The sequence below is a fragment of the Carex rostrata genome, chromosome 16 (genome assembly GCF_964058835.1).
Source record: "Carex rostrata chromosome 16, lpCarRost1.2, whole genome shotgun sequence".
NCBI classification, from domain to species: Eukaryota; Viridiplantae; Streptophyta; class Magnoliopsida; order Poales; family Cyperaceae; genus Carex; species Carex rostrata.
The window spans coordinates 9,775,723-9,791,638 of NC_135933.1; the positions used below are offsets into that span (position 1 = coordinate 9,775,723).

The window sequence follows — 15,916 nt, forward strand, 5'->3', positions numbered from 1 at the left end:
CATATAATTAACAACAGAAACTAAGAATGAACCTGAACATACTAATAAAAAAAATTATCTTATCAAAATTAAAAAAGTAAAATTGTAAAAAAATTCACTATAGCTTAAATTGAGTAATATATTAAATTTGAAGAAATCAAATAATTTGATAAGATATTAAATAATTTGATAAGATATCAAATACTGATAAAATAATTTTAAAAAATGTAATTTGTTTTTGTTAAAAATAAATTGATCATCCATCATGATTTTTAAATAAAGAAATAAGAAATGAGAAATAAGGAAATGAATAAATTGATTTTCTCTCTAATTTTGTTCTCTATTCAGTTTTAATTGTAACAAATCATGTGGCAGTATATGTGGCGAGTATGTTTCTAACTAAATTTAGACTTTTACACGTAAAAAAATGCATTTAATAAAAAAAGATAAATTATTTGATTGGATGACTGATATTAAATATGAAATTTCATCTTTCAATCATAGCTGTTAGTGGATCAGGACATCTATGTACATAATATAAAAATGGAGATAGGAGATGTTAGGAGAAAATTCATGGGAAGGTTATTGGGCTTGTTTGTAGTTCTTAATTGTGATATCTGTTTCAAAGAAGAAAAAAAAAGATTCATATATCTAGAATCCTGTGTAGATTCAATATGAGAAGGGTTCCAATGTCTCATCATATCTCATATTTGATGTCTTTGTTTTCAAAGTCCAAATTATCAATCCAAACCGTTCAACATAATATTTATACTAAAATATGGATGGAGATGAAATTTTGCATTTTTTGGAATTTTTTTACTAATTATTAAAATAGATACAAAATCACTGTTTTTGAACCGTTCAAAAAATAGTGATTTTCTACCCATCTTAAAAAATAGTAAAAAAATTTCAAAATTATAAAATTTCATCACTAACCATATTTTTAGTATGTTTATCATGTTGAACGGTTCGGATCGACAATTTGGACTTTGAAAACGAAGATATAAAATATGAGATATGAAAAGCATGAGACATTGAAACCCTCCTCGTTCAATATATCCAAATTTCACATAAATGTTGTACGAATGGAAGAAGTAAAGCAACTACATATCTCTTTTGTATATTCAGAGATGAAGATCTAGTTCTTTTTTATTTTTATTTTGATGAATGATATTTATTTGAATTTTATTAATCTTGATTTACTAAATTTTCTTCTTAAATTTTCATAAATGTCAGCATTTGATATTATTAAAAATAAATTGATCATTCACCATAATTTTTAAATAAGGAAATAAGGAATGAGAGATAGCTAGAGAGGAGAAATAAGAAAATGAATAGATTGATTCTCTATTCAATTTTAATTGTAACATATTGTGTGGCAGTATGTGTGGTGAGTATATTTCTAATTAAATTTAGACTTCTACACATAAAAAAAAATACATTTAATCAAAAGAAGGCAGATTATTTGATTGGAGGCTGATATTAAATCTAAAATTTCATCTTTCAATCATAATCGTTGACGGATCAGAACATCTACGTGCATAATATAAGAATGGAGATTTCCTATTAATAAAAATTTCGGTACATTCGAGTATATACTTCTTACAATACATTTAATTTATAGTATCAATTATTTTAAAACTACAAATATTGATAAAATAATTTAAAGTTTTTAATAGTTAAATTGTAGTTTTTTTTAATAGATAACTAATGAAGTGTCAATTTCAATTTAATTTATTGAATATTATATTCTATCTACGAGAAAGTACATCTATAATTTTAAATTATAATTCAAACAATATATTATCAAAATATGAAAAAAATACATTACAAAAGGGCCCAAATAAAAGTGACTTGTTCGTCAGTCATGTCTTCTTCTCTGCTCGCCTTCAATTAGTTCTATTGCTCTTCTTCTTTGCCTTCTCCCTCTAGCGCGTGCAAAATCTCAGTAAACCCTAGACGAGAAGAAGGCGAAGAGAGTTAATAGATAAAACTAAAAATGCAAGGTTTTCCCGGAGTAGCGTCGGATTTGCAAACCCTTCAAGCTTCCATGCATGCGATTGAACATGCTTGTTCTCTCATTCAGGTAAGCTTCGATCACCACTTTTAGTCGCCTATTGAGAGATGGAACTGAGGAAATTTGAGAAAATCGAGGGATTTGTTCTTGTTATATGAAATATATTGGAATAATTGGAGAACGGCTTATAGGTAATACAAATTTGCTTTCAGAATATTAAGGTGAACCCAATAATTTTGTGGCAATGTTAGTTTGAAGTGTACTGTATTGTTTTATGCTTAGTCTATATCTAGGTTACCAGTTTAGTTTTCTATAAAATGATTAATTCCGGTTGGCTTTGTAGATGCACATGAATCCGGCTGAAGTAGAGAGGGTTATTGGCTCACTTCGTTCTTCTTCCATGCCTTATCAGACCTGCCGGTTCATTCTTGGTACGCAATTTTAGCAATTTGGTGGCACATTAGTGTACAGTACCAGTACCGGTTCGGTTAGAGATTTTAGTTAGTTGATGAGTTCAGAACGACACTATAGCTGACTTCAATGGTACAGGTTCACAAAGTAATCTCTAATCTAGTCCAACTAAGGTCTTAAATTTTACGGTTACGACCCTTGATTGTAATAAGGCATCAATAACACTGTAGTTGACTGAGTTATTAAATCTTATAGTTACCAAAAATTTGTGTACCTTACCAGTTTGGTTCACAACTTAATCTCTCACCTAGTCCAACTAGGGCACTAGGCTCTTAAATCTTACATTTACGAGCCTTGATTGCGATAAAGCATCAAAGAAACCAAAAAAATTCACTACGAAGGTGAAATAATGATCAAGCCGATACCAATCTGGTATTCTTCTTTATAGGAAGGTTCAAATGTCTCTTATTTATTTATTAATTAATTATTTTTTTTGTTTTACTGATTTTCAGAAGCGTCACAAATGGCAAGTGCAAGATTTCAAGCTGCCGGTGCAATTGGAGATGCTGCAATTAGAGAATGGGCACTCCTTACAATAGAGAACAAAAGAAGCTTAATGCTGTAAATCTACAATTTCTATACACCTAGTCTAGCACCAATCTCAACAAGTTTTACATAGTCTTCGTTCATTAAAACCTTGAACATTAAAAAGGCATGGAAAGGACTTCTCAGGCTTTACTGGTATGCTGCCTAACTGATCCAATGTTCTGTAAAACTATCCCAGGTTCTCTCTGCACTATGTCATGGAGCGTGCCAGTGCACCAGAAGCATACGTACAGTCGAAGGTTTCTTCTGTGGCAGCTAGATTACTAAAAAGGGCCTGGTAAGTACATGCACCGCATAGGTCATGGATGGTACCGATACACTGAACGTACAACTAATATCCTGGGGTGCTCACTACCTTCTTTTTAGTACTTGGTTTCAGACTATTATCTCATATGATATGATAATGTTCTTAATTTCATATTCTGGAGAAGTTTTAAATTGATTGTATCCTCTCTTTGTTTGCTCTTCTAGGTTAGAATTTTCAGAAACAGAAAAAGTGGCTATATTCAATGAGGTATATTATATTATATTTTTTCTTTTAACAATTTGAAAATGAACGTTGACAATAGCATCTTGCAGCTGTTATACTGTCTTTTTGGCTTTAGGTGAAGCAATCTATCATTGGTGTGCATGGCTGTGACCCGCAATATGCTGGGATTCATTTCATCGAGTTGTTGGTATTTTCCTTGATTAACGATCTTTGAACTATAATTCATTTAATGACGTTATATATTTTTTAATGCATTTTGAGGGATTTTTATGCAGGTGTCAGAATTCTCACCTTCAACCTCATCAGCTATGGGTTTGCCAAGAGAATTTCATGAAAAGTGTCAATCATCTTTTGAGATTAATTATTTGAAGGTCTATCACTAGCATTTTTTTTATCAACATAGTTTTAATTTTCCTATGCATAGATACTAATTTCAGCATCAGAATTACTTCGCATTGTTTCTGTAAACCAACTGAAGAATTAATGCTAGAAAAATGTCTGTTACAAAACTCTTTTATCTAAACTTGTCTTTTTTTTATATATATATTTTTATAGGAGTTCTATTGTTGGGCTCAAGCTGCTATGTTGGGGCTTGCAGATAAAATAATGAATTCAAACGGAAATGTGTCAGAAGAACGGGCTTGTTCTGGTGCAATCCGGCTAATGTTTAATATTTTGAACTGGAATTTTACTGTATCTGATAAATCTAGTACTAAATCGAATGTGCTTCCATCTGGAATCAGACATGACACGGTGATGCTGAAGAAATTTGATCGTACTCTTATTAAGGTAGTTCTGTTTTCTCCTAGAAAAATGAATTTTGAGAATAACAGCGAAACATTAAAATAGGTAGTGGTGCTATGTTGATAACTTGCTCCAGTAAATCAATGTGCTTTCTAGTTCATAGACTTCTTTTAGGAAGAAAGTAAATAACATAACAAAGAAAGAACCAAAAGGAAAAAAATTATATGAGGTTATCATGATGACCTGATTTTGGTAAGGGCAAATACGTCATTTTTACTGACCGACTACCGTGGCTAGTAGATAGGTCATTATTACCTGACTTGAATAACATCGGGATACTACATGTCCAACTATTTAGGATTTAGCTGGCTTAATACTGTGCCAAACCTGAATTGCAGTGTAGTTTGCCTACCAGTCTTTCAATCCTAAATTTAGTTCTTCTTTGGTGTTAAAGCCTAGTAACTACAAGTAGAGGTGTAGTGTTACAAACGATTGTTCTCTGTTTTTTCTCTTCTAGCCAGGACCGGCATGGAGGGACACACTCATCTCCTGTGGTCACACCAACTGGCTCTTGAACTTTTACGGCGCAATGAGAGAGAAATTTTCATATGATACACTGTGGAACGATTCTCCCCTTGCCTATGCCACTCGGCAGCTAATTGTGCAACTCTGCTCCTTGGCTGGGGCTGTCTTTCCTTCTGGTACATATTTTGTTTATTAGCAATTTGTATATGAAATCTTTTGGATCAATATTATTGTTGTTGTTCTTAATTGGTGCACCATGGAAGTTCAGTACTGTAAAGGGTTTGAAAATTCAAATATCAAGTAGAGTTGTTGGTGTCAAGAAAATAGATTGTGATTCTTTTCTTTTTGTTTTAAATTGTCTTAGATAATGGAGAGACCCAAATGAAGCATCTAATACAAATTCTGTCGGCTATTATGCCGTGGGTAGAACCTCCAGATGTCATTGCAGCATCAATTAGATCTGGTGGAAGTGAAAGGTTCTTTTTAAGTTCTGTTTGAGTCGGTAAATAAAAAAAGTAACTGGTGGTAAAAATGTTAATTAAACTGCTTATATTGTTTTCCTTTTATTTCAACAGTGAGTTCGTAGATGGTTGCCATGCATTGCTTTCTATGGCATCTTTGACAACTACAGCTCTCTTTGATAATATCCTGAAGTCTTTGAGGTGATAAACTGAACTTAGAATTGATAGTATAATGCCTAGAATAAACTTAAGATGAATATAAGCCAAGTAACTCAATGTAAACATAATTTTTTTCTTCCATTTTGACAGGCCATATGGTACTGTACACCTTTTGTCGGCCTTAACATGTGAGGTTGTGAAGTCATTAATGAATTTCCGGCGCGAAGAGGAGACTTGGGTTGAGGAGTCTCTGGATATCTTATTGGAGACATGGAATGTTATTCTTGAGGTGTTTTATGTTCCTTTTGCAACAAGTACAAAAAAAAAAAAAAAAAAAAAAAAAAAAACCATTTTGGCATAGGGGCTTGATGTTATAATCAGTCACCGTACTTAACCAATAGTTTTTGGTCATTTTATTATTCTCTTTTTCTCTGCTCCAACTGGTTAAGGCACATAAAAAGAGTTTTTTTTTCTTTTCTTTTTCTTTTTCTTTGGTATTTTGTTTGCCAGGGAATGGGTACAGATAGGAGCTCAATCTCTACCGATGGTGTTTATGCAGCTTCAAGCTTATTTAATGTCATTGTTGAGTCACATTTAAAGGGTAAAATAATTCGAACTGTAAAATCTTTCAGATATTACTCAACTACAACCATGTGATAGATTGGTTGCTTAAAAGCACTGAACTTCATTGTCCCAATTAGGTCAATCTTTTGTCAAGGAAATGGTAAATGTTTCCTTCCAATTTCTCAACTTCTCTTCCTGTCTCTTTTGCAAATAGAGAAGGGAAATGAGAAAGAACATCGCTTGGGAGTTAGTAGAGAACTGTGAAGTAGAGAAAAATATGGGCGGACATTTTTATTCTTATTGCTTTTATGTCAGAAAAGAGATTGGAGTGACCTGACTGGGACAACATGAAAGTTCAGAAGTGTTTAGGGGTTAAATCAAAGGTGATTAACCGATTCACCACTTTAGGTACAATCTAGTGAGAGCTTTGCATGTATTAGGAGGTTTCTTTAATTAACACGGTTTATAAACCTACTATATCTCTTATGATTCTTTGTTTTTGATAGCTGCTGCTGATTCTGCCTTTGAGGATGCGGATAATTCTGAGTACTTTCATGCCTCTATCTCGAGTAAGATATCATATGGATGGTTAAATTGATCATTATGCATGTATAAAACACCTCTACTGTTGCCATAAATTGATCATTACAACTAAGAAAGGTCTAATAAACAGTTAAGCACAAAAAAATTTAGTTGCTAACTGGCACTATAACTATAGCCTGAACCAAGGGGCGGATTTACATTTGCTAAATGAATTGACCCCCATTTTTTTTTTCTGAAAATCCTTTAAACTTGTACTATATATTATGATTTTAAAGATAAAGTTGCTATATGTATGCTAAACTTGACCCCATTTATTTTATAAAATTTTTAAGCTGACCCCCATACTTCTCAAGAAGAAGAATTTGAGCACTATAAATCTTTATGCGCAACCCCAACAACAACAAGAACCAAGCCTTTATGCGCGACCCCCATAGATTAAAATCCTGCACTCTTAAATCTTTTATTGAATGTGGATAATCAATTAATCATTGGCATGAGACTGTATTTTGTTTGCCTTTGTCCTTGAGAACTTTTGGTCTTGCAGAGAGAGATGAAAGGTTAGCTTCTTATGCTCTCATTGCACGTCTGGGAGCTGAATCGACTGTCCCTCTTCTTGCAAGGCTATTCCAAGAACGTTTTGGTACCCTGAGCCAGGTACACCACTCTTACCTAGAGCTGAAAAGTTCGACTTCTGATTAGGGGGGCTCAGATAGTGCAGTGCCCTACCATGAAGAATGAGATTTGCATCGTAGTGGACCCATTATAATCCAAATAGGCACCAAAATGATTTTGGCTCGTCTAGGAGTTATTTTACCTGGTAGGGTACCGCAGGGAATACTCGCCTGCCCCAAGTGAACTTGATTAGAACTAAAAATATTTCAATAGATTGTTGACTAAAACTTGACTGGACCTAAAAATGGAGCTTTCCCTGACATGGATGACTCATATTAAATCTACTCAAACACTGACTGCTTACAAACAAATCTGTTGAAATTGTACAGCATCTGAACCTGAGTAATAAACAGGAAACAACCTAAAGCCTAACTGACTGAAACCCTAGATCATAACCTTAAACGACCAAAATGTAACCTGATCTAAGACCAAGCTTGGATGACTCAAAACCAAAAACAACCTTAAACCCAACATACCAAATTACAAGAAAACCCAAACCCACAAAACCTGATATTCATCCTATCCGACATGGCCTAAATAATATTTGACTGAGCCATCTGTTTGTACATTTATCGTGTTTTATCTCTTCCTTGTACATCTTGTGTAAACGTCTTGATTGGTTTACCTTATCAGGGACTTGGCAATAGTGACCCAACTCGTACACTGGAAGAGCTGTATTGGCTATTACTTATAACCGGTCATGTTTTAACAGATTCAGGAGAAGGCGAGACATTGCTTGTAAGTTGCAATTGGCTTCAAAAATTTTATGGGTGTTTTGTACTGATATTTCGTTGCATTTGCTACAAGATAGTGATTTTTTTTTGTCTGTTCTGCATCTTATGCATCTACCAATATTTAACCATGTGTACTAAAGTATACTAAAAGGCAAACAAAATTAGTTAGCCTGATTTTAGTTTGGCTGGGTTAGGGAAACTCAGAAGTTAGGGGCAAAGTTGTTCACATTTAATGAAATTCATTTTGCCGTCACATAAATCTAACTGGATGGTGGTTATTTGCAACAATCCCACAGAATTTTTTTGCATGAGTTTCAAATCTGAAATAGTAGGCTGTGTTTGCAAATTAGGAAAAAAAAATGCAAGTTACACTTTGCAAAATCACATTTTTATTTGCCATTGCATAGTAACACTCCAATTGTAACTACATGCGGTACAGATCCCAGAGCTACTTCAGGCAGCTTTTTCAGATGTGGTCGAAGCGGCACAACATCCTGTCGTCATGCTTTCATGGTATACTTGTTTTTCTGTTAAATTATTTTCAGATCAAGGATTAAAGAAAGCTAAATACTGGAGCAGATTGGCTGGAGCTGTTTTGAAATTGTGATCATTTGAAATTTCAGATGGAAGACACATTTTCTCTGATCATGCTTTTATCCTTTTCTGTTTATTTGGGCTTTCAACTTTGTAAGTGGTAGAACTTTTGATCTTTTTTCTTCTGCAACTGTAGGTCAGTTATTAATTTTTCAAGGCAGTGTCTAGATCCTGCTGTGAGATCAGCATATTTTAGCCCCCGACTCATGGAGGTACTTTTCTGAATTGCATTGTTCAAACACTATGAGTTCACCCCCCCCCCCCCCCCCCCCGCCCCCCCCCTCCTCTAATTTTTTTTCCCTCTACTGGCGAAGGATCTAAAATGATCGTGCCTTTAACATGCTTGTAGTGTAGCTCTGACCAGTACTAGATGTGACTAGAACTATATAACGCCTATTTTTTTTTTTTTTGGTGTTGTACAGGCTGTGGTTTGGTTTCTTGCAAGATGGGTAGCAACATACCTAGTACCACTTGATACTAGCATGGGAAACATTAAAGAAACTGATTCTGAAGGCGTGGTAACAAATGGGTCTCAACCTTCACGAAAAATCTTGCAAAGTTTTGGCTGGCAGAATAACCAAGGGGACATTATTCTTGATTCGGCTATACGAATTTCGCTGGTGGCACTGACTATGTATCCTGGTGAAAATGAACTCCAGGTATGTCATCGAAGAGTACTGTACAAAACCTAAAGGAATGCTATATTGTTATGTTTTGGTCTTTTTGTATTGTGTTTAGATGGTATTTTATGAATGAAGTGGGGTTGCTGCAGGCAGTAGGCTGTAAACAGGAAGTTTCACTTATAAAGGAAATATAATAAAATCAAAACAGAGGCTGAAGTCCATTGTTTCGGACTTTTATGTAAGGATAATATAAAAGCGGATTCAAATTTTATTGCTGAATATTTATCTATTTATTTAGTTTTGCATTTTCTTGCAACTTTGAGCTAAATTATTAGTACCGAAACATGCAAAAAGGATAAATGGGTTGGGTCAGGTCATGACCCATCAACCTTTACCCGAATTACCCATCAGAGGGTCAGCGAAGTGAGGCATGAACCTGATCCAAGAATTCATTGAGTCAGGCACATCTAGATTGGGCTGGGCCTGACATTGCTGCCTTAGTTTTAAATGTTAAGTTTATGTTCTCAGGCACTCGCATGTCAAAAGCTACTGGCTGTGGTTGTTAGGAGGAAACATATTTGCTCTCGCCTTGTTCAGTTGGTGAGTTCAAATTCCTTATTCATAGTAGTTTTTTGTCCTATAATTAATCTTGAAAGTGCATTGTTTTTATTTATACTGCATTTTGGTTCTCTTTTCTTCTTGTCTTATTTCGTACACTCAGGAATCGTGGCGAGAAATCGCAAGAGCTTTTGCAAATGAAAGTATCTTGTTTTCAATTAGTGCTCGTTCTCAGGTAATAGCTAAGCTTCCGCTTCATATTTGTGTTTTCTGACCTTTACATACTCTCTGATCAAGTTGTTTACTTGGAAGAGTGAGGCTATGGTACTCTGCATAGTGCGGATTGGTCCGTACTATGGATCAATATCTCCATTTTCAAAGTCCAAACGGTAGATTTGAACCATTCAACATGATCTCCATATAAAAATTCTAGACCATTCAAAAGTAGTGATTTTCTACCTATCTAAAAAAATAGTAAAAAAATTCTAAAATATGTGAACTTCAGTATGTAAGTACACTTTCATATGGAGATCATGTTGAACAGTTCAGATTGACTATTTGAACTCTAAAAAGAAGATATTAATCCATAGTACGGACCAATCTGCACTATGCATAGTACCATAGCCTCACCGTACTTGGAAACTGTTCTTATTGTACATTTTTATTTAAGCGTTCTCTTGCAGAAACATTCATTTGTGCAGCTGCATGCCTGAAAGATTCTGAAGCTTCACTTCAGTGAGTCGAGTTACAATTTTTTTGTCAATTGTATTTTTTTTTCCTAGTTAGATTTACTAAACTTTTTTCCGATTCATATGCATGTAGGTACCTGAAAGATGTGATAGGGCCTATGACAACCTGTCTTGTAGAAAACACTAGCAGAACCGATCTCAAATCTGTTGCACAGCAAGCAGATGCCATATATATGGTAGGTACAAATCATACCATGAGCCATGGATTACTGTATGTACTTTTACTTGTAACACCTCTGTCCGGCGTAACAATTCATAATCATTGCTTGATACAAAAAAAAAAGGTGGCGAATGGGCAGGTCAGTTTGCATCTGGGTTAGAATCTTTTCGGGTTTATGTTTTGTGCTCCAGAGTCCAGAATTCTTATGTCGTTTCCAGTAAATTTAAAAAAAGAAAGGTGGCAATGGGCTTTTGACTTTTCTAAATTTCTTAGATTAACTGTATTTGGTTCAGCTTGGAACAGGTCATGCAAGTCGGGTCAAACTTTGTTTGCCAAAAAAAAATGTTAATCTAGCAAGATGTAAATAAAGTGACCAAAAGAGGAAAAGGCAAAAAACTCATGCAGTATCCTACCAGTCAATAATCAGTACCAGTAGATTGTTCATGGCCGGAAATATTTATTGTTGGAAATGTGTAGGTCAGTTGCTTGTTGGAAAGGCTAAGAGGAGCTGTTAGAGCAACTCAACCAAGGACTCAAAAGGCTATTTTTGAAATGGGACATGCTGTCATGAACCCTCTCCTATCTCTCCTTGAGATTTATAAAAATCAGGTATATATTAAAAGTTTCTACTCATCATATCACCAAAAATTAGAGGTAAATTACATTACGATACTTGAAACAAAGTGTCATGTTCCTTTTTTTTTTTTTTAACTCCCTAATGTCGGGGAGTTCCCATCATTGGTGTAATAAGATTTTGAGTTATGTGGTTCTTACCATTGTGTATGGACGAATAGTATAAGACATAAACCCATAATAAAGATTGGATGAGGCCTCAAACTTTAAGGGACCAAAATGTGAAAATCATGATGTAATAAGGATATTCTGCAATTTTTGCTCTAAAAATTATACTTTTGCTGTTTTGCAAACTACACAGTATTATTTTCTCTTCCAAATGACATAAAACCGTGTTATATTTGCCATCAGCGTCTACTATTTTTGCACTAATTTTCAACTAACATCCAAACGATTAAAACCAAAATGTAAGTCAAAACAAAATATTACCACATTGCTCTTTGTTTTTCATACCAGCCCAATCAAAGTTTCTCTAAAATGGTATATAAACTTGCAACCAGCATTATGTTAGCCTATAGCTTGATTTAGTTTAATTTGTGCTTCATACAAAAAGTAACCCAATGGTGGGTAGAGTAATTAATTTATAATAAAACATAGTTCTACCATCACACTAATTTAATTGTTTTGGTGTTGAGGGCAAATAGTGAAACTTTAGGTGTTATATAGATATTAGTTGTTTGAAAACAAATAAAAGGACAGTAGCATAAAGACTACAAAAATCTCACTCCACTTGTGTTTGACTGGTAATAGTAAATATCTATACCATATACCATAGACAACTTCCTGTGTTAGTTGAAAAGCAGCAGTTAAATTATGAGTAGTGTTTATTTTGTTTATCTACTGAGGTTTGCTCTTATGCAAATTTTCTAATTCTTTAGTCAGGAGTTGTTTACTTGATACTCAAGTTTGTGGTTGATTTTGTCGATGCACAAGTCGTGTTTCTTGGTGCCAAAGAGACCTCGATTTTGGTTAACTTTTGCATGCAGCTTCTCCAAATTTACTCATCTCACAATATTGGCAAGGTACTAATTAAGATCTTCTTTAGATATCTTATATTCTCATACTTTGTGCAAATCCATGAGCTTTCTTAAAAGTAGCACCTAAGATGAAGCAGCCATTGTCCCAAATGGAAGCTATTGCCCGGCCCACCTGGCTCTGCTACCAGATCCGGTTTGCAAATATTCAGATGTCCTATGAAATTTGTTAAGTTAACACATCATTTGGACCTGTTTTAATGAAAAGGATATATTTTGTGAAGTATTAATAAATTTATCTGCCATGAAGATTATTCCCTATGATCCAATTTACTTAAAATTTGGTCAAGAGGATTTAGATCTTGTTTCATTAGCAGTTGGGTTTAGTTGATTTAGTTTATCCTTGGTTTTAATGCTGGGGTTTCCTTTTTAAAAAAACTAATTGGTGTTAATGTATAAATGATGAGAACTAGGATTCTAAAAAATTTAGGTACTATTTGCAAAGTTGTCTGAAATTTGTATAGAGAAAAGGGAGAATCCTCACATATCCCAGGTATTTAATGGAAACTGGTCTTGCTTTTCTAGATATCACTTTCTCTTTCTTCGAGCTTGCGGAGTGAGTCACAATCAGAGAAGTATAAAGATTTGCGTGCTTTACTTCAGCTTCTGAGAAATATGTGTTCGAAAGATTTGGTAATACCTTCTTCTACAACTTTTTAACTTCATATTTTGAGATCTTATATGGTTGAAACTTATATGGTAAACAATCAGGTTGATTTCTCTACTGATGCTGAACAAGAAGATAACCCAGATATTGCCGAGGTATATAAATTTTGTAATTCATATATCCATATGATTACTCAATTCCTTTTTGTATTTTTATCATATATGTTTGTTTGATATTTTTTCAGGTCGTATATGTAGGGCTTCACATTGTTACTCCTCTAATATCTCTTGACTTGCTCAAGTATCCAAAACTCAGCCGTGATGTAAGTGTTATGTGAATACACACACAAATTGGTATGCCTAAGAGATGTAGGATATTATGTACCGCTCTTTACTTCAAGATAGAGCAACCCCCACCAAATTTGAGGAAGTTAAGATGGATGATAAGGGTATTTTAGAGAATTAGGACAAAAGGTGCTTTTAAGTAGATATCTATCAGAAAAAAAAACAATATTTATCTCGTTCCATTGCAAAGTTCAGAATCTTTGTTCATAAGAACAAAAAGATGCGCAAGTTTATTTTTCTTGGCAAGTACTAATGCACAACAGGAAAATTTGTTCCATTATTGTGGAATTCTGAATGCACAATTGTTAACTTGAATCATCTTTACTGTTGCTTGATTCTTCAATGTTTGCATGTGAGATTATCTTTTTTTTTGTTTTTTTGTTTTGTTGGGGTGTATTTGTTATTGTGGTGCTTGTTGCAGGGGCATGTTGGATAATATTTGAGAAAAACTTCCATGTCATATCTTTAGTTTTTCACTTGAATTTTTTTTCCAGTATTTTGCACTAGTGTCGCACATGTTGGAAGTGTACCCTGAAAAGGTTGCACAATTGAACCAGGATGCCTTTGCACATATTATTTCGACATTAGATCTTGGACTACGCCATCAGGTAATATTAACTATCACATATTGATTTCCTTTCTTTATGTCTTTAGAGGGTGAACATGTTCAAACCAGTGTTGTAAATAACGGTACGCACTTGTTGGATGGACAAGGTACCACCAAGCGATTAATCGGAAATAATAGGCCATAAATGGAAATAATTGGCCGATTAGTCGGAAAAATCAGTGACGGTTTGGTCATCGCCAACGACTAATCGGGCTAAACGGACGTTTTTTACAACACTGGTTCAAACAAACACATGCACAAACACATTTTAGCTATTGTTATATAAGACAGAAAATGCTTCATATCGGATATCGTTTACTTAATGTCGAGAAATGAAGAAAAATTAGCCTTATTAAAAATATATACCATTTTCTATTGTGATTTTTTTTTTTTTGCAATTCTAGCCCCAAACTGCTGAACACACAAGGAGTAAATTACTAAAATAAAATATTGATAAAAACATTTTGTGGATTTTGAAATAATTTCCCCTATGAGATGGAAGCTCCATTCATGCGCTAAAACAAGGAGTAAATTTTGATAATCTAAAAGAGAAATTGTAGAAATGAGTGTACCAGAAAATGAGGCAAGTACTTTAATTAAAGAGTGAGGCTATGGTAATATGCATATTACAGATCAGCCTGTGCTATGGATCAATATCTTTATTTTCGAAGTTCAAACAGTTGATCCGAACCGTTAAACATAGTCTCCATATGAAAATGTATTTGGAGACCATTTTACATTTTTTTTTTAAACTATTTTTTATATAGTTAGAAAATCACTACTTTCGGATGGTCCATAATATTTTAGATCAATTGATAGTTAGAAAATCACTCCTTTTGGGTTCTTCCGATTTAACTTTTGACCAATTTATATTAGCAGGACGTAGACATTATTGAGAATTGTTTAGCTGCCATAAGTTCTCTTGCATCGTACCATTTTAAGGAGAGATTATCAGGCAAAGAGGGCCTCAATTTGCGACTTCTGGAATCACAGGGGTCTAATGGTTTATTGCAAGCAAGTGTGACCGACCATTTTTTGAGATTGCTCCTTCAGACTCTTCTCTTCGAGGATTTCAGGTTAACGCATTTAGTGCGCTTAGTTTGATCGTCCTTTTGGATGATGTTACTATGTTCTAGTGTAACTTGTTCCAGTAAAATTTTCCTCGTCTTTTTAGATAAACCTATAATCAACATGAGACATCGTTTGCTTCAATTGTCATTAATTTTGCATTTGTTGCATTTTTGTATATAGAATGGAGTTAGCGGGTTCTGCAGCGGATGCTTTCCTTCCTTTAATTTTGTGTGAGCAAGAGCTTTACCAGGTCTCCCTCCCCCTCTCTCTCTAAATTCATAGTCGACGAGTTTTTGCATGTTTTTTTTTTTTTTTAAATTGATCCAGGTTCATGTCTAATGCAGAGATTGGTTCAAGAGCTACTGGAAGGCCAATCAAATCCAGCTCTGAAATCAAGGCTAGCAAGTGCATTTAATTCTCTGACAAACTTGAACAACCTCTCCATTTCTCTGGATCGACCAAACCGTCAGAAATTCCGAAAGAACCTCCATCATTTCTTGATTGAGATTACTGGTTTTATGAGGATTAAGTGAAATAGAAACATGATAAGCGTCCTCTTTGACGGTAAGGGTCAAAGGTAGCGGTACCTCAGAATATTTTTGGCGTGTTTGTTCATTTGTTTCATTGGTGTTGGGGTGTTGGGGTGTTGGGGGGGTGGGGTCACTGCATCTTTGTCGGAATGAAATTTTGATGTAATTATTTGTCTGTTTTAGATTATTAGTTCATGTTGCTCCAGGAAGAGGAAATAGAAAACCGGAAAGATATTTTTACTAATTACTATGCTCAATTTCTGTGGGGCCAAGGTGGCCTTGTCTTTTAATGTATTTTCTATGCAATAGACAAATGAAGTAATTAATGTCTAAACTCTAAAGTAACAAGCAATAGGCTTGTGTTTAAAATATGGCGTAAATTTTATTTATCGAACTTGGATTCTCTTCCAAAACACTCTTCGTGTTTTGCAATCTTCAATCAGATGTCTAAACACTAACGTGTTAATATAAAAAAAAAAAAGCTGATAATTGTACTCCAAA

General features: G+C 34.3%; 1 protein-coding gene across 1 annotated transcript; it reads left to right on the forward strand.

The window, feature by feature from the left end:
• Positions 1-1,849: 1,849 nt before the first annotated feature.
• On the forward strand, positions 1,850-15,670 carry LOC144567141 (exportin-4 protein). Its single transcript, XM_078317196.1, has 32 exons — positions 1,850-2,065; positions 2,340-2,427; positions 2,920-3,028; positions 3,192-3,290; positions 3,485-3,527; positions 3,619-3,690; positions 3,779-3,874; positions 4,059-4,292; positions 4,765-4,948; positions 5,137-5,248; positions 5,348-5,434; positions 5,543-5,681; positions 5,903-5,993; positions 6,463-6,525; positions 7,044-7,153; positions 7,805-7,909; positions 8,345-8,418; positions 8,636-8,711; positions 8,922-9,158; positions 9,651-9,722; positions 9,844-9,915; positions 10,351-10,415; positions 10,503-10,605; positions 11,067-11,198; positions 12,101-12,244; positions 12,782-12,889; positions 12,968-13,018; positions 13,108-13,185; positions 13,702-13,815; positions 14,694-14,890; positions 15,066-15,135; positions 15,230-15,670. Exons 1-32 carry the CDS (start codon positions 1,979-1,981, stop codon positions 15,416-15,418), a joined length of 3,501 nt encoding a protein of 1,166 aa, XP_078173322.1. The 5' UTR covers positions 1,850-1,978; the 3' UTR covers positions 15,419-15,670.
• Positions 15,671-15,916: the final 246 nt, after the last annotated feature.